This window comes from Cariama cristata, unplaced genomic scaffold (genome assembly GCF_000690535.1).
Source record: "Cariama cristata isolate BGI_N322 unplaced genomic scaffold, ASM69053v1 scaffold298, whole genome shotgun sequence".
NCBI classification, from domain to species: domain Eukaryota; kingdom Metazoa; phylum Chordata; class Aves; order Cariamiformes; family Cariamidae; genus Cariama; species Cariama cristata.
The window spans coordinates 42,594-61,655 of record NW_009631402.1 but is presented as its reverse complement, the minus strand read 5'-3'; the positions used below and the strand labels follow the sequence as shown (position 1 = coordinate 61,655).

The 19,062-nt window shown below is 37.4% G+C and overlaps 2 protein-coding genes across 2 annotated transcripts in view; both read right to left on the bottom strand.

Moving 5' to 3' along the window:
* Window positions 1-1,413: 1,413 nt before the first annotated feature.
* LOC104166100 (sentrin-specific protease 6-like) lies at window positions 1,414-9,608 on the bottom strand (the record flags this gene model as incomplete). The annotated part of the gene is made up of 5 exons (XM_009705928.1): window positions 9,318-9,608; window positions 5,974-6,077; window positions 4,082-4,170; window positions 1,688-1,756; window positions 1,414-1,564 (listed from the first exon to the last, which is right to left on the bottom strand). Coding segments are annotated over exons 1-5 (417 nt in total), but the record flags the coding sequence as incomplete, so codon positions are not given.
* LOC104155970 (sentrin-specific protease 6-like) overlaps window positions 9,169-19,062 on the bottom strand; it is a 48,141-nt gene continuing 38,247 nt past the window's right edge. The window contains 7 exon segments of the mRNA XM_009705927.1: window positions 9,169-9,704; window positions 9,706-9,751; window positions 14,625-14,717; window positions 14,973-15,095; window positions 15,946-16,062; window positions 16,148-16,254; window positions 16,863-17,089. Of these exon segments, the coding sequence (XP_009704229.1) occupies window positions 9,654-9,704; window positions 9,706-9,751; window positions 14,625-14,717; window positions 14,973-15,095; window positions 15,946-16,062; window positions 16,148-16,254; window positions 16,863-17,089 (764 nt within the window). The 3' untranslated portion in view covers window positions 9,169-9,653.

Sequence of the window (19,062 nt, the reverse complement as noted above, 5' to 3'; positions counted from 1 at the left end):
CCGGGGGCCGAAGGGCAGGCCTGAAGGGGCAGCGCCGACAGGTATGGTCCTTAGGACACTACCCGCCCCGCCCAACGCATCCTGGATTTAAAACATACGCATCACTATTAAAAAGAAGATAGTTCAAGTAAATCCCAACAGAAGAAAAAGACGTGCCTGGATAGTCTACAAACATCAGTTAAGCATCGCTCCCCACCTACTCCTCGTTCCGTTGGTACAGCTGCTGAAAACAATGACACGCTGTGCGATTTTTCAAATACGTTAGCAGCTGACATTATTAATGCCGTAACTGTAAGAGAGGCAAGTACCGTGCAGCCGGTACAGGTTTTCCTTCCCCACTAGTGTTCCTTCTGAGAACAGCCCGTGGTTTGCTACCTGACACACCAACGTGCCACCCCTGCTCCCCCACGGACAGAGCTGCTGCGTACTGCAAGACCAGGCAGGACCAGGCGTTCAGCCTGACGTAACTCAGCCATCAATTTGCAAGAAGGAAGGGGCTAAAATTATTCAAACCTGGATGCTCCTCACATCCTCCATGTACAAAACAGAGAGCGCCCGAGGGTGGTCCTAAGCTTGCAAGGACTTGATGGTAAAGTAAAAGCTTTTGGCTTTGGATGGATGCACTCTGCTGAAGCCTTGCTGCTCTCATATAAAGTATGAACGAGAAGAGGTGGAGGAATGGAGAAGAAACTGCCAGCTTTCCCAGGAAAGGGTTAGTCACAGGCGAGTTTAGGAACAGTGCTCTAAAAAAAGTACCATGGACTGTAAACAGAGTTAGTGTCCCATGCAGGTGACATGTCACTTGACATCATTTCTTCTCCCAACCCAGACCTGAAGGTGCTAATGCCTCTACTTGTGCAAGTAGATGCAACTCGAAGACCAGGACAGTTAAAGTAAGATTTTAACTAATTTCTTCAATGGAATCAACATTCGGCATTTAGCTGTAATGATTCCACTTACGTCTTTTAATACAAGTTAAAAAAACCTAGCTGTATCGTATTAATGAATTTATTTGGAGTCACATTTCTTAGGGGAAAAAAGAGCAAGCTTTTTGTACCACATCTTTAGTTTTAAGATTCTGAACTCAAATTTGAACTCTGTTTCTTACTGGATAATTTTAAAGGGTATGCACTCTAAGAACACAAAGGAAGACTCTAAATACATTTTCTTAATATTCTCTCAGAAAGTTCCATGGCTTCTGATTTCCAATACATATGGGCAACTAATAATAATTAGTTTATTTTTTTTAAAAAAAAGTATGTTAATGTATAAAATCAGTTTAGAATGCATAATCTAGTAAATAGGTGTAAGAGCTACACTAGAGAGCCTTTTATTATTGTGATAATTTTAATAGCTCATATTTGATTGCTGCAGGAGACCCCAAAAACCAGGTACACAAACAGGTATACCTACCTCAAAAAAGCTCTCCACATACTGCAGTATGTACACTCCACAATCACTGAAGTTGTTCTGTTGTGGCACTTTTGGGTTGGAACCTTTCATGACATCTTTGGAAAAGCTTCTTTTGTTACCTTTCCTGACTTCCCATTCCACCTCTAAATATCTATGATAAAAGACCATGTAAATTCAAACTTTTCTTGCAGAATTTTGGGCAAAAACCAAACCAGAATAACCCCACTCCCAAAAACCCCAAAACAAAACCCCAAAATCCAGATATGAAACTTACTCCCGTAGTGTTTTCACAACATTTGACCGGGAAGGGCCTCTCAGTGAGTCCATGAGCAAAATGCAGGGCCTAAGAGAGAACACAGTTGTTAAGTACACAATACTGTCACAGCCCTCTGGAGAACACAACGTTACACAGCTAGCTAGCTATGAACTAATCTGTGGGGTGACTGGGAACAAAACTAGATCAATACTATGAAGTTTTGCCAGCACTGCTGTAATCCCCTCACTGGGATAGCTAAATGCAAAGTTATCTTTAGATTTAACCATACACTAACTACAGAGGACCTCGGAATACACTTAGAAAATACAGTACTGCCAGACTGAAAGCATTTGTTACAGGTAAAATCTAGTTGCCTAAGATCTCCTCAGGCGTCCACTGCTCTTTTAGATGCACAGCGATCTGGGACACTGGCAAGAGACTAGAAAGTGTGGCACAGAACCCACAAACATCCTTCTGGAGTAGCCGCTGGAGAGCAGATGGGACAGTCCACAGCACCCAAGACCACACTAGGTATGCACGTTCAAGAAGCGGTCCCACCAATAAATCCGAAATCTCCCTGATAGTTACCCACAAAACAGATATGTACTCTATGTTATAGACTTCAGAAAAATGGCATATCCATAAACAAACATCTTCTAGAGAGCCAAGCCTGCCTGAACACCCTCTCACGCGCTAGAGGTGCTTACACCCTATCACTTGAGCTAGAGGATGCCACCTTTGCAGCACCTATAAGCAGAACCACCATAGCAGCTGCCTTATATGCAACAGCTGGATTTATACATCAACGCTAACGCATACCAGAGTTCAGAATCTCAGCATTAGATGTATTTTCAGGGATAAACAGGATGCAAATTACTTTTCACAAAGCTCTGCTTTCTCTTTTTGAGCAGTAACGCACATGCGTTCAGACAAGGTGTCCTTTAGAGAAACTGCAAACTAGTAAATTCAGACAAAACAGCTGCATGCATTTATGTATAGGTTTGTTTGCATTTATAAATTATTTTACATGTATGCAATCTTTTGGGCACAAGCATATAATCACTTGAATAATGTTTGCTTTTACTTGTACATGTTTTAATTTCTGAGAAAAGAAAGTTGTTATTTATACAGGCAATGCTCTTTAAAAATGCCCAACCCAGTACTTTGGGGGGAGTGGAGAAGAAGTGAAAGCCTTTTCAAGGTAATTTTCTTTTTCATATAGAAGTAATTTAAAAATATGCTAATATTAAAGTATTTAAGTACCCTTAATGACTTTTGATACTTAAGAGTCAAAGATGAAATTTCATGTCTGGATTAAAACAATGTCTGGTGGAAACTATTATGTACAGATAATCCATCATCAGAATGGGACAAATTTAGCCCAGCTATAATCAGAAGCTCATAAATATGCTTACAACTCACAGCACAGATGGATTTTTACCCCTTCATGAAAATGTATTAAGAACAATTCATATACCTCCCATATCATGTATAAATGGAATAAATTACGTATATAATTTATATAAATTTTATCTTGCACCATGAGAATGTATTGTGAAAGCTTCTACCTTTCTAGTAACCATTATATTCACAAAGAAGGAAATATAAAATTGGATAAATAATTGTAAAAAAATTCAAACGAAATTGTGAAGACCTCAATCCTAGTAACAATATTTCTAGATTTGGAATCATGCATTTCTGTCATACCAAAATGCAAGCAACTGCAATCAATGATCATTAACGAAAAATTTATGAGTTTCAAACATAAAAAAAAAATGAAAGTTTTAAAATCCAAAACAGGTAAAAAAACTAAACAAAGAAAAAAGGTAACTGAACTTAGTATTGTGGAACATTCTTATTAGAGAAAAAAGAATAATGCTAAGAACAGAGAGGGGAAAAAAAAAAGAATACTACTAAGAACGGAAATAGACAATAAACAGCTACAACACATTTAGATAAGAAATGGGGGCAGTTAAAATTATTCCTATTTTCCTGTACTAATTTGAATGGTGTCAAAGGTTTTCTTGTATCAATTTAAGTTAATTATTTTCATTTAAAGATATTATTACAGAAGGATACATATAAACATGCTTCGGCACCTTCTTTTTGTAGGAATCTAAGTGCAAGATATCAAAGAACAGTCACATTTGAAGAAACAATCTTAAATTGCCTGAAGCAGCACACAGGCTTAGCAGAAACCCAAAAAGCTATTCTTTCACTTGTAGTTTCATTCATTAAATTTTCTGCTTACTGAAGATGATGATACTACAGAGTACAAAATTCTCTCTCAAACACTAACAACATGCTGATTACAGCGTTTGAAGACTGATGTATGACCATTTCCCATGACTACTGTCTTTCAAATTTCATAAACTTTTATGAAATTTCCATTTTACCTGTTTTAATACTTACTGTTTGCAGACAGTAGGCTTCAGGTGCCATTGTCCCATTTCTGAATTACAGTTATCATCTATGAGGCCACCATCATCACTACTGTCTTCCTACAGAAGCAATATGTTTGCAGGTGTTTAAAAGCTAATATTGTTTTTCAAGCAGATGCAAAAGAAATTATTGCTATACTCACCATTTTTATTCAAGACCAATAACATAAGTTTAATAAAGAAATGGTAGCTTTAATCTGACACCATTCATTGTTTGCAAAGTTTGCATTACCAACTTTTAGTCAAGTAGTTTCGCAAATCCATGCTGGCAGGACACAGAGACAACAGTACTATTTATTTAACTGCTGAAACTACAAAAAAGCTGCAACTGACATTTTCAAAGCACTGCTGGCTTAAAAGAGGTGTATCTCCATTTTTTGGTTATAATCCAAATTATCAATACTTTCCCTTGCTAATCATCACTAGAAACTTGCCTGGTGGTTTCATGTACGTTATCTTCTGGATTAAATGAGACAAAATCTGCAATCAACTCAGAAGTAAAATTTTACCTTGGTCCCAGAAGGCACCAACTCGGTTCTTATGGCAAGGGAAATTAAACCACCATGATATTACGTATCATGGGTTGCAAAAACAGCCATGCCACAAACCTGGGAATATCCTTTAACCTTTTGATTTCAATATTGACTCCTATGAAGGATATGGAAGTTTTATGAACAAAACCACTAAGTTGTTGTATGTAAAAGTAACCCCATGGTTTCTTACCCTTCTGCTGAGTTCACTATTACTACTACAGGCCACCGTGTCATAGGGATAGAGAAGCTTTCCAAAAATGGGAACTCCCATCTCAGCATGATTTGTGAAATTTTTGGTGAGAATTATGTACAGTTCACTAACACGCAGGATCCTATGACTGAAATCCTCATGCTATGCCATGAAGATGTTGTTTTATTAGAAACTACTGCCTAGTTCCTAATACACTTGTTTCTGCTGCAGCCTCAACTCCAGTTTTGGCAGATGTGAAGGTGCACTCAGGCTGTCAAGGTCTACCATTTCTGTACTTGCTTCGTGCATTCTAGAAGATACCAGGAACAGCTTCAGCCTGAGTTAAGTTCTAAGCTACAATGCAACCAGGGAACTCGGCATCTTTTCCTCCTCTCAAGGAACACAGCTGGCCATGTGCTTTCTTCCCTGCCTTCATGCCATGTACTTGAGAGGAGAAGCACTCTACTACTTTCTCCATCTTCTGGGAACTTTAACTGCTACAAAATAGACAGAAAGGCACTTCCATCACAGAATCACAGAATGTCTGGGCAAGTGGCATGACAGGAGAGGTGGCTTGAGTCTGTATAAAAGCATAGCTAGGTTTCAACATAAACTGGAGCTTTTATAGGTGTGCACACATATACATACTATTTGGAAGCTGCAGACTTTGGAAAATAATTGCTTGTTCTGGACTCAAAGGTGAAAAATAAGTAATTCCTGGACTGCGTATCTGATAGCCTCTGATAGTCCAGGAAACGCAGCTGAAAGAAGAGTAACTTGTTCTTGGGTCTGGTAGATAAACACGGGGGTGGGGGAGATGAAAGACAGAAACGTGTTGACTTTCAGAGTTTCCACTAAAATCATCGTGTAATACTGCCAATATGCAAAAGACTTACAAAGTTAAATGCAGGATCAGTACAGCAGTTTCCTATTAAATAGTTTAAGGAATGAATGTACAATTCTCTTCTGTCAGCTAATTTGCAAATTTTTGTAGGTAACCAGTGCTTTGGATTTGACACTTGTAAAGATAACTAGCTTTAGACAACGCACATTTACAATGTGTATACAGCTTTTAAGCTGCCCATTCAAAACACAACACGACAGTTCGTATTTCCCAAATAAAATTGCTAAATTCTTTACCTGGTTATCTTGGTCTTCAGAAAAATCTATAAGCTCATCTTCATTTAGTTTACTGCCATCAGTTGAGTCTTCACTATAGTTTAGCCTGATTTTGTGTAATCCATCTGTATCAATCACAGATAGTAGTATATTTAAACATCAAATACTACATCTTTGAAGACCAAACTAATTTTACATACCTCAGATTTGCTCGGGATTGCTCATAATAACTGTGATACAGCTGACATTTTATTCATGCATATGAACAAGTGTGAAAAGTTTCTTCTAAGTAACACAGCAGAAACCGTCCTTTAATCTGCAAAATGCCTGAAAAAAATAAATCTAGAGACCTAGACTAAAATCCACCATGAAATTATCCTGTAGTTCCATGAAGCCTTTGAAACAGTATAAATTGGTACTGCTACCAAAAGGGGCAGTCTCATTTGGTCCCTAATATAACTGCTTATTCCCATCCCTAGCTGGTTCTTTCCATGACACCAAATACATCCACACACAGTGGACCAGACTGAGGAAGTCAGTCACGAGCTTATTATTTTTTAACTTGAATCAGTCCCATGATCAGATTCGCTGTGCAGTTATACAAAGACCTGTGCTGGTAAACGGGAAAAGGCAGCTTGGGAACATGCTGCTAGGGAGGGTAGAATGGAGGATCAGCTCTCCTGGGAGCAGCAGCTTAGAAATGTCTGTGAAACTTCACTGTTTGCTACATACAAAGAGTATCTGTAAATTCACTCCCCACCCTCTCCACGTATTTAGTCACTTGGGAAACAGCATCAGAAGAAATAAAGAATAATGACTGTTACAGCTATACCCAATAAAGAAGCAGATACAGACAGCTACAGGCTCACTAGTCTTTCTCTACTACCATGCAAGACTTCAGAACAGATTTTGAGGGGAAAAATAATAAACTACGTGGGAATCAGTGAAAAATTAATAACTCATGCCAGGAAAACCTCAAATCTTCATAAGCAGACTTTTCCTAGAAGGCGGCTCTACGATATATCTAAACAACTACAAAAATAGAAGTGTTGGTTATGGTGTCACTGGAGGATGTCACCTATTAAAGAAAGCCAGGATTTCTATAACAGTAAATAGGGCAACGAACTAGCTAACGGAAAAAACGGAGACCACCTGCATTTGAGAATACTTCAACAGAGAAGCTGAAGTAAGACTTTGGAAAGAGTTCCACAGGGACAAACTTGGGAATTAATCTTACTCAGTATCTTTGAAAAGACCTTAGCACAAGAAGTAGGCTGTATACTACTGTGATTATTGCTGACAGATTCCTAAACAATAAAAATTGGTATCGAGAACAATCACATCTCATACAAGTATTGAGCAATAAAAACAGGATTAGTTAAGTAATAAAAAAATAGGTATTTTGGATGATTTCTTCAAAGTTGTTTAGGTATCAACTCCTACTGATTTGTAAGTCCAACACCAGGATTTAGTCTGAGATCAAGGCATCTAAGTTTAGGCTCCCATGTTCAGTAGGCATCTAGTGTCTCGCAATGTTAAATGGAGACCATAATCAGAGTATTTAGCTACTCAACTGAACAGCTACTCAACTGAACAGCTACTCTATGTCTGCTTTAGGGTGAGGAGAGGAGGTCTCTTGGTTTCATTGGCTATACTATCAAAGAGGCACCTGCTGTCTTTTGAGACATCCTAGGATATCCAGGACATACGTATGTATTTGGCAGAGTCAAGACCACAGCCTTCTGGAGCAACACCTGAAAGCTGGGCAGAAAACCCAATGCCTACATCACCATTTTCCATCTGCTTGAAAGAGAAGTTTAGGTACACAGTGCACCTAAATTTAGCTGACTAAACATATGGTTAGTGTCACTGAGTCTCACCCTTAAACCAGGACTGTGACCGATAAGCATGTCTGCATTAATGAAAGGGTGCATCATCTGCAATAGCTGAGCAAGAGAGTCTGAGTGGTTTACTCAGCAACAGAATGACCCTCAGCCACCAAATACAATGCAGCCATAAAAAAAGAGAAATGTAATCCTACCAAAAACGTATGTCATAAAGTACATTCCAATTAATTAAGCATTGGAACAGGCTCCCCAGGGAGATGGTGGACTCACCATCCCTGGAGGTGTTCAAAAAACGTTTAGACGTGGCCCTTCAAGACATGGTTTAGTGGGTTTAGTGGGCATGGTGGCGTTGGGTAGAAGGTTGGACTTGATGATCTTTGAGGTCTCTTCCAACCATAATGATTCTATGATTCTATGATAATTACAGACAAGTAACAGTAGCAGCATCCAAGACACATGAAACTGTATCATACAGCAGCAGTACCATAAACAGTAACAATCACATAAAATGAAAAATATGTTCAAACAAGAGCAGGTCTACACACACCCCCAACTCCCCACCAAGATCTTCTAGGAGAAGTGACACTGTTATCACAAATTAATAAATTTAGATAAGAAAGCAGGAGAGTGTTTATACCCACAAAGATATTAAAGTTGTAATGGCCTGCAACACACAGATTAGACCATATGATTGGTAATCTTTTCACATCTTGTACTATAAGCTATGCAATTACTCACTGTGTAAATTAAGTCAGTAGGAATACTATCGGTGACTAAAGTAAAAGTGTCTGCACGACCAGATGTTTGGTACTATACGCCTCCAAGGGATCCAAACCTCGCAGTGAGCAGCGAAAACATTTTTTCCTACTTCTTTCATCTGCCTTTAAAAGTATGTCAGCTCCTTTCTTCACTTTGGCACAAACGCTGTTCCAGACCACCGAAATCAGCCTCCATAGCAGCGATGCTTGGAGAATGCCTCTCCATATGTAACACAGAGGTCAGGTGAGATTTTTTTTTTTTTTTTAAAATTATTTCCTTACTCTTTTTACATACCTTCTATCAGGACATTAAAGAACTTAATGGTGTTGAAGCAAAACTTCAAATGCTAGAAGACACTGGAATTAAGGTTGCTCACACAATCTTAGTTCCGTTCCTCTATGCACATCTATTATGAGGATCCATGGTCAACTGCAATTCTTTCCTTATCAATTACAGTCTTAAGTGATGCAAAGTGGTATCTACAAAATGATTTTGTGTGAAAAAAGGTCACACAACTGAAAAATTAATCCGATTTAGGAAGACAGTGTTTCATCTCCAGCCCTTTCCCTCAAGAGTTATGTCAACAGCCACAAAAACATTTTATATGCAATGGCTATAAATTATTTACATTGCAAGCACTAAAACTTTAGCCACATACTAAACTTTCAAAGTATGAAGTTTACACAATTGCAAAAGTAGTAACAGATGTGAAATCTCCAAATTTTTCATTAAAGAGTGCACATTTTTACAATTACATACCCATAGATTGGCTAGCAGTTGTGAATTCACCCTGTATACCATTTTCATCCGGAGTCCTATGGTCTAGTTTATGGCATGCTGATTCCACAGTGTTAGGTTCCTCCACATCACTGTCTATTTGATTTAGTTTTCTGAAAGCACTTTTTCCTCTACAAGGACTTCTTCTACAACATGAAGACTCACTGTCCTCTGTTTCAGTGTTTGGGTCAATTAAAGCTGTATTATACTTTTTGGTCAATGTCTTCTTTGCAGCAGACTTGGAAGGCGAGTTTTGTGCATCTAACTCATTTGGCAAAGGAGATGGTGTGTTGCTCTCTCCATCTGAAGAGGAGGATTTTATCTGTGTTGTAGCATTTTCATGATAGTGGGGATTTGGTTCATATTTGGGTTTTTCTAAACCAGGAAAACAGATGACAGCCAAAAACCAGTGGGCACTGCAAAGGAAAAAAATACATTAAAAACTAGCAATTACATTAATGCTCACGGTTAAACTGAAATTTGGTAAAAACCAAAACAGTGAGTGTGCCTGCACACACACCCAAAAAACCCCAAATCCTCCCCACCCCACCCCCCCCGTTATCAAAGATAGGTCGTAATAGCTCTTCACTTTTCTGAGCAGGTTTTACTCAAGCCTTCACAGTCTTCTCTAAAGGCAAGATCACTCCATGCAATTAGTTACCAACAAATTAATTAATATGATGCAGTTATTTAGACAGCACTTGTTTTCAACTATTTCAATTTGCTCATACTATATACATTCTTTTCCTTCTTTGAATTAAAGCTTATTTCTTTTTTAAGATTCTCTTTATCACTTCATGAATTGGAGATTGTAGAGTTCATATTTTATGGCTGTATAAAGTTTTCTAGTAGTTCAGCACTAGCAACACAAGTAGCCAGATCTAATGGTACAGCTGAATCGTCTGTATTCTTCCGCCTATGAGATCTTCCAATCGTATATGGCAATTCGTATTTTTAAAGAAAATTTTGTCAACACTAAATTAAAAAAGGAGAGAAAAGAGTGTTTGTAATGCCATCACCATGACCCCATTGTCCTCCTCACCCTTCACAGAACTGACATTCTAACCCTTTCAGGATCAAAAATAGTTGTATCCCCCAACATAAAATAAGATAGGAGGTAAGTTTTGTCCCAGATTCCTCCTTATCTCCTTGCTGCTTTGGACTTCATGGACTTGCCACTCAATCAGAAACGGAGCAGCAGCAAATTCAGGGATTGAGGCACTGCAAGTAGATATCGACTGCCCTGATTTAGAAATTTTCTGAAGGTTCTCAGATTCCCTACAGCAAATAACAAAACAGAACCTAGCTATGTATTATGCAAGTGAAGCCACATTTCAATGCGTTTTAGAAAGAAGAAAAAGCAGTAGCTAAAAATGCATGTCTGACATATTAAAAAATTAATTAGACGATTATGAAGCCTAAATTCCATCAAAACTCAATGGCAGTTACAGTAAGTGGCTTCTGAAAGCAGAATGTGAAGTATGCAGGCATTTTATCTTGAATTATTCACCACACCTAGTAAATGAATATATGAAGTATCGCCAAACCATGGAATTTGTGTATGCTCTATTAATATAGGTGTTACGTAACAATTATGTAAATATACTAGCAAATTCACCTGCATCTAAAAAGAAAATAGCTTGTAACTTTTAAAAAAACAACCTGTTTCCATTGGAGACTTGAACATAAAGGACTGGGCTGTCAAAGGACACTCAAGCAGTCACGGTTAAATCAAGACGTACTGTTCTGAAGTTAATTCTCCCCTAGATTCATCCTGCCCACCTCCCGTTACTGCAGTTTGACAACTTGTTAGATGATAAGCCCACATTCCCTAAACTAACTGTTATGGGGGAGTCTGGAAAGACTTTCTGGAAGTAGATACTGAAGCCCAGCAACTTCAAAGCACTCATTTCTAGAATGTACTCTTAAACCAGATGCCAGAATTAATAGCTGTGTCCTAAAAGGAAAAAAAGCATCATTCGAGGCAGCACAGGAGAAACATTATCGGAAGCAACCATTAGCAGCAGTTCTAGAACGTGAGAGAAGCTCTTAAATTGTCCTAAATCCTAGAATAACTTGTTTCACATACTACTTAATTCAAGAGACAAAGAAACAAAAGAAAGTCTGAGATTGGTTCCCAGATTAATGTTGCCACAGATTAAGGTTTGAGATCTTTTATAAATAGTAGTGAATGCAGACCTTTCACTGGAACCAAAGAAACTCTTCCACACCTTTGATCTGCTATTGTATCCCACAGAGAAAGTTCTATTTACAGGGACGAATTACCAGTATCAAACCAGGTGGCAAATTCCTGAAAATAGCTGCAGTGCTGTAATGTCTCAAGTTGCAGACACTGGGAGAGTCTAGACAACTCAAGGCTGTATTTGAGTTCTAGGATCATAATCTATGAAGACAAGGAATAAACTGATGGAAGAGAAGTGGGCGATGAAAGCCTTACTACACTGTATTAGGTTGCACATACAGATGACAGGCAAAGGCATGCTGAAAAAATTCTGAAAACCAGGTTCTCCAAAACACACACAGAATGGCACCTACTTTGCTTTCTATGCACCACAGGCATGAACTGGCTCTCCCCGCTCACCACTGATTCTCTGTGCTCCAAGTGTTTTCACTAATCCCTTGAAGTTATGAGGCAATGCCCGGATTACAAAAAAAAAACCAACCAAAAACTAAACACCAAGTAGCTGGAAGTTACGGTCTACTGAACATACAGCACCTAAACATCTCCATTCTTGTCAACACAAAGCGTGACAGTCCTCATTTTGCACAGGAGAACAGGAGCATGGGGAAATGACGTAACACAACAGAAGTCATACAAGGGAGTTTCTGAAAAAGCTGCAACTTGGTACAGATGACTTGCATATCCAAAAGACTCACTGCATAATAAGAAGCCAACTAATATACAAATCAACACCACAAGTATATAAAAAAGTTTTATTTGGTACAAAAGCAAGGTTTCACAGTCCTATTAGCAGACAAAGTCCAGGGGCTACACATTTCATAACACATTATATACATAGCTACAGAATGCCCCCTGAGGCTGTAACTTACACAAACAGGATCTATACTGTATTTGCTAACCAGATCAGAAATCCTTCAGGTTAGTATTTTGCCATTAAGAAACAAAAATCAGCACTGATACTTACTGCCTCTTTTGTCAGCAGTATGTTTAGTTCTAAAAATAAAACTCTCTGGTTCTATATCAGAGAACCTAAGAAGCACTTGGAGCGGTACTATAGTGAAGTTAATTGTCGAGTCACTGATTCTTTCCTAAATATGTTAGCATCTCCCTCAAAGAAGTTGAGCCTTTTGTTCCTCAAAACTGAATGCTGGGTTTCGGGGGATGAGGGAAGTGACATGTTTGAGGGGAGACAGAATAGCAAGGTGCATCCAAGAAAAATACTAGCAGCTAATAATGATAAATTAAAAAAAAAAGACATACGAAAGATCTAATTTATGCTTTCTTTGCCAGAAAGCAGGTCAAAAACAATAATGAAAACCAAACCTGCTCCTCCCGCCAAACCACCACTTTCTCATCTCCCTGCATACTTGATTGTTTCTCTGCTCTGCAGTGTTCTTACTGTACCTATCAGGGCAACCCTTTTGCAAACAAATGTCCTACTATCACCACTTACCAAGTTTCAGTTCACAGTGAAGGACAGTTCCAAGAAGTGTGAACAGGATTGTTTCCAGATGAAAGATGCGTACCAAGAGTACACTTTTCGTGCTCTAATCACTACTGGATGAGTCCATGAGACCAAGCTAGTCCAAAGCAAAATCCCCAACCCATAGATGATATGACCATCACGCCTGCAGTACAAACTGTTTTGTTCTGCAAATTCACTCCTACTGAGCTGCACCACTTGCTAAGGTAGATGTTGCTTTAGTTGCTTAACAGTAAATGAACAAGACAGTGAAAACTACCACGTGCTAAGTTACTAGCAATATAACTGATTATTGTAAAACCACAGAACTGTTTCTTTTCATTTTCAGGTGACTTCTAAGTCACATTGTCTGGTACTTGCAGCACGATCAGCCTCATTTCTCCTATGCATAACCAATGTGGATGTGTGAATGACACAAGAGAGGACAGTGGGAAGTAAACCATATAACAAGCTCTAAGGTAACTAAAATTTAAGTGACAGACACTTCAAAGTTCTGGTAGTTAAAGCTTCAGGGGAGAGGGATGGCAAGGATTAAGCCTGCAGTGGATAAGAGGAGTATCTTACACAAGATGTTTTCATCACCTAAAGACTGGCTGTCTTCCCAAGGCTGTACAGAAGTCATAGCAGCTCAAATTATGAAGTCAGTGCTTGTGAACAGCTTTCTCAGGGGTTTACTTATGACTTTATACCAAAGACAGATCTATGGTCAGTTACCTCATAACTGCCTCTCTACAGCTAGCCTCAGAATTCAGCGAGGGAGAAGGTGGGAAAAGAGAAGATTCAGAAATTCTCCTCCCACTGCACAATGGCACGGTATCTAGATCAATTTATTTGAAGAGCTTTTAATTAAAAACCACATCTATTCTTTGAATTTTCAAAAGATCAGTTAGGTATGCTGACGATAAGTCAGTTACAATTCTCCTGTCTCTCTGTCCTCACTTTATGCTTTTATTGTATATTTTTAAAATGCAGTAGTTCAGCATTCCTAAATATTCTGGCTCAAGGACTGCTTATATTCTTTCTGTGAAATGTAGAAATGTGTTTGTGACAACCTGCTCTGATCTTAAGGAGAGCGAGCATCATAAAAAGTCCTTAACAACCATTAGAATGCTAACAGCCTGCTTCCTGACCCAATAAAAATATCAGAACAAAAGGATATAAAGAAAAAGAATGAAGCTCCCAATACAGGGCACTAGAGATTTTCAATTACATTTTCTTCCGATACAGGTTTATTGTAACTAAAGGATGATCTCATCTACACCAGAGAGATCTCATCAGAAGAAAAAGTAAGGAATAAAAAAGGTAAATCCAAAAGTTATCAACGACAACAGCTTAGAAGAAAGAACTCCAGAGAAGCAGGTAAAACCTATAAAAAGTACTCAGAAAAGGTCATTTTTGCTCAGTCTTCATATTGTCCTATACTTCTTATACTACAACAGTGCACTTAAAGATCTTACGTTACTATTTTGTCTTTATCACCTGGAAAAAGATGTTTATTCTCTTAATTTTTAACTCCAATTCACACTAATATAACTTTCAATTTTAGAATTATCAAACTTAAGCCTTTACCATATAAATGCAATAAAAAGGTATGTTTACTTACGCTTCATTAAGGGGAACAAAAATGAAATCTTTCTCAAAAATGTCAACATGCCGTGTCCATGTTTTTACTCGCCCATGTCGTTTTTGTTGTATTCTGCAAGAAGAAACCAACACATGATTACTTGGGTGGCTTCTCTGAATTAAAAGACTACTTTTCCAGATATTTTTATCTTAACAGATTCTTAAGATTTTCAAGGCATATTCTATGTTTGTTATAGCTCCAAATGCTTCCCAGAGTTCTGCCAGCATCATAATATTGTCTGTAAGGATTTTATCTCTGTAAAGCATCTGTTCTTGTAGCCTTCACTATACCTAGCTCTTATTAAAACTGACTTATCAACAGACTTACGAAAGGTTTGAAGTTTCATGAATATTTCTTCTTTCTCTTTGATTAAGGCGTTTATAGAAGAATGAACTGAACACATGTATTCTATCAGCATCTTCTTTTTTCAGTTTTTCAAGTACCAAATACCTAATTAGTTAAAAAAATACGAAAAATTCATAGAAGTGTTAACTCAAAGTATTCATCACCAGAGTAAAAAGGACTGCCAACAGTGCTACCTCCCCTCCAAATTGTTACAGCCTCTCACAAAATAGCTATAAGAATATTAGAGCTAACCAACCACAGAAACTCATTAATGCAATATCTGTGTCAATATTTCGAGGTATTAAGTACTCTGCTCAATCAACAAGTTGTTCTGCTGCTGGTTGTATTTGGTTTTATATCATGGCAGGGAAACAAATTTTCAATTAGTTTGTTACATATGACCTACCTAGGAAAGACCCACATTTTGTAACTGAGCCACTAATCTCCAAACATTCCCAGAGCGATGCACTAATTTTTTCACCTCTAAAATATTTTAACAGACTGAAAATTATATTCATGCACCTTATGTGTAGCATAAACACAGCAGCATATAACGATTTAATATGTTCCTAACACCTGTAGCATCAGTGACACACAAAAAAATAAATTTATGTATTATCTTAATCAAAACAAATCAAATTCTGGGGAATATAAATACTCTTGAAAAAAACAACTGAACTTAGAAATGCCTTTTTTTTTATACTTGCAGTTAAAATTCCTCTTCAGATGCCAAGAAATTTTAAAGAACCTTTTTTCCAAGTGAGAACAATCTCACTTTCAAGCAGGATAGGAGAGGAACCAAAACTTCTTGCAAAAATACAAAACAACTTTTAAAATCGAAACTATGCATAGTTGAAGACCAAATGTTATCAACTGACCTATGAATTTTTAATGTCAGAACTTTTCAAGTTACAAAGTAAAAGATGACTAAAAACTGATTTGAAATAAAACTTACTTTAAATAAAAATCAATAATAACATCATTCAAAAATTCTCCTTCATTTAGACAATGGAGGTCTTCATTGGTCACAGAAATACCACCTTTAGCTGGAGGAGGTGGATAAACTATCAACCTGAAAAGAAAAATACATTCAATAATAAATATGAAATGTCAAAAAACCTCAGAAAATTGTTACAGGGCAAAGATAAATATCTTACTTTTCTATAGGACCAATAAATACTGTATGTGGTTCTCCAATTTCTTCATCATCATCAAAATATGGTAACTGTTTATTTCGCTGCTGCATTTTGGACTCAGAAGCAACCTTACAAGAACAAAGTCAATATTAATTTGCATACTGCGGTCAAATTTGCCAAACAGATAATAAAGCTTTGTGAAGTGCAGCAGTGTAATACCCATTGCTTTTGAGAAGAACTTCAAGTTGGTTTTTACCTTTCCTAGTTCATTTATTACACTTAGGTCTGTACTCACTTCTTGCAGAGCCACAACACTTTCGAATTCTTTAAGAGGTAGTTTTGTTTAAAGAAGGCATTAATTAAATTTAATTACAACACTGCAACTTCACTTCTGGTTTGAAATATTTTAATTTTACCAGGAGATGAATTTGGAAACAATTATGTTGTCTAATTATAGTACAAATTTCTTGTCCCTTAGTAATTTTTAAATGACAACATTATTTGTGGACCATTGTACAACCTTATGATCAAGCTAAACACACCAAAATGTACTGTGAATGCAGAGACTATTTTCCACAGTCTCATAACCCATCATGGACCAGTCTGGGAATCCTCATATAAAAGCCAGGAGAAGTTGTTGGGATTTTTTTTCGGTCTAGTGACTAGCACACTATCTTCAGTGTATTTGTAACTCAAATAATATAATGACTTGGTTCTAAAACAAAAACATAATTACATTTTTTATTTTGTTTTCTCTGTGGGATGGACTTCCTTTGGAATTGTCTTCCAAGCACTTAGTAAATGCAACAAGCCTGCCATTGGCTTCTTCAAAGGAAATTTTCACAAAGAAGTCAGAAATATTATTTCTAATACCAATGTCAGTAATTATTTTTTCAAATATTGAGTTTGCATGAGGATCAAGACCAGTTTCAAAAATCAGAATAATGTACTGTTCTTCTTGACCTACAAAAAAGCAGAAAGAAAATTATTCATTTAGAAACAAAATAAAATATGTCACAATTATAAACAAATTTCAACGAATCGTGGGCCAACATGAGTACACACTGCCGACAATACATAGAAGCAGTAATACACACGTATGCAGGTAGATTGAAGGATTAACTACCAAACCCTTCTACCTACATTTGCAAAAAAGAGTACATTCACCTTCTGCCTTAATCTAGCAATGTTAATTATTACACCTGATAAATTTTTATGACACTGAACACAAAGCCAAAACATAAGCTTCTCTGCTTACTGACAGTAAGATTCTGTAATCAGTACTTTCTCTTTTTCTTATTACAGTTCCTATCCTATTGTTTCAATACAATGCCAGAAATTATGTATTCAGCATAATTTCCTCTCTATATAGGGAAACATGATACCCTAATTTCTCCCAGGTCAACACTAAGAAGTCTAGAGCAGCTCTCTCAAAAATCAATCAACATACATTCACTTGTGGAAATTTATTACAAAAGGAGAACTGTATTAAGAATGTAGACGGGCTTTTGTGGTCCTAATGTTTATTCTAAAAATGGCTTTCATCTACTTAACCTCTTGAACATCTACACGTTATTTTATTAAGATTTCAGCCTGGTTTTCTCCTACTTTCAAATAGATGTGACTGCAAAAGGTGAAGAAAAAAAGAGAAGAGAGAACTAAGACAACATACACTACATTAAGCAAGAAACAGTATATGAGACCCCATGATTCAGGTAGATTCATGGTTTTTCTGACCCTAGAAGGCTGCACTATAAAACATTACTGCTTTTTGAAAATTTTACATATTAAAGTCACTACAGCATATAAGCGCAGAGGTTCCCAGCCTTTTAGCTAAAACAGTCTACAAGAATCACTTTTACATGGATACACAGCACTGACATCTACATGTCAGCTCTTTCAGATAATAGAGACTCTCAGAATCAGTGACAGGTTGAGAAAAATACTATTTTAACTTGGAGCAGCTAGCAAGTAGGACACAAAACTTAAACCACTGCTTAGAAACTAAACTGCACAGAATACTGCGGGGGGAAAAACATACATTTTTTGAGACAATTGTTTCCAGACTTAAAGACTTAAAGGGAGAAAATAAGCATGATGTGTTTTTAAAAAGTAAAAATTGCATACCACATATTGAAAGCACAAAGTTCTAATGAAACTATTCTTACTGATTCTAGGCACGTGTCGTTGGGTACATAAGCACAAAACCTCGTAATGGTAAATTCACAAAAGAAACAGTTATTTTTCTCTGATCAGGTTTCTGTTACCATAGAAACAGAAATCTCTTAAGGATCTCCAATCCACTGGCAACCAGTTTTCATTTCTAAAAAGTATGCACTTGAACAAGGAAAGGAATTTAAAATGCCACAGTAATCAAAACCTTCACTTCCTTACACAGGTAAAGGGATCTCATGACCTAGAAGAGCAAAGTCCCGCTTTCAGGTCCTGTACCATAAACAAACCAAACCCTCTCTGCCCCCAGTGAACATTCTGCGAACAGAATGCCACCAGGTGTTCTCTCATGCCTGCTCTTGCTAGCCCTAATAAATCTTCGATTTCTTTTGGTACGGTGGCTTAGCTTCAACAGGTCAGGGTACACCTTTACCAAAAGTTGGAGAATGGGAGTCGGACCAATCAGCTGTTGTATAAATGCCATCCGCTCACATCATATGAAAAATGAAAAAGTAGGAAGTTGCACTAAGAGGAATTATATAGGCAGGCAGACACAGGAATACGGTTCAGGCCGCAAATCCCAGTCTCATGTAGCTGGCTAACTCAGAGCTGCAGGGACCTGTTTTTCTGTAAGAGAGGAAGAGTTTCAGACACACACATAACCATTTCCTTTTGGTTATTCTGAACTTGGCATGCTAACTGTTGTGAAAAATAATTCTTCAACAGTGTATTTCCCAATTCACTGCACAGAGAATTTAGCTGTC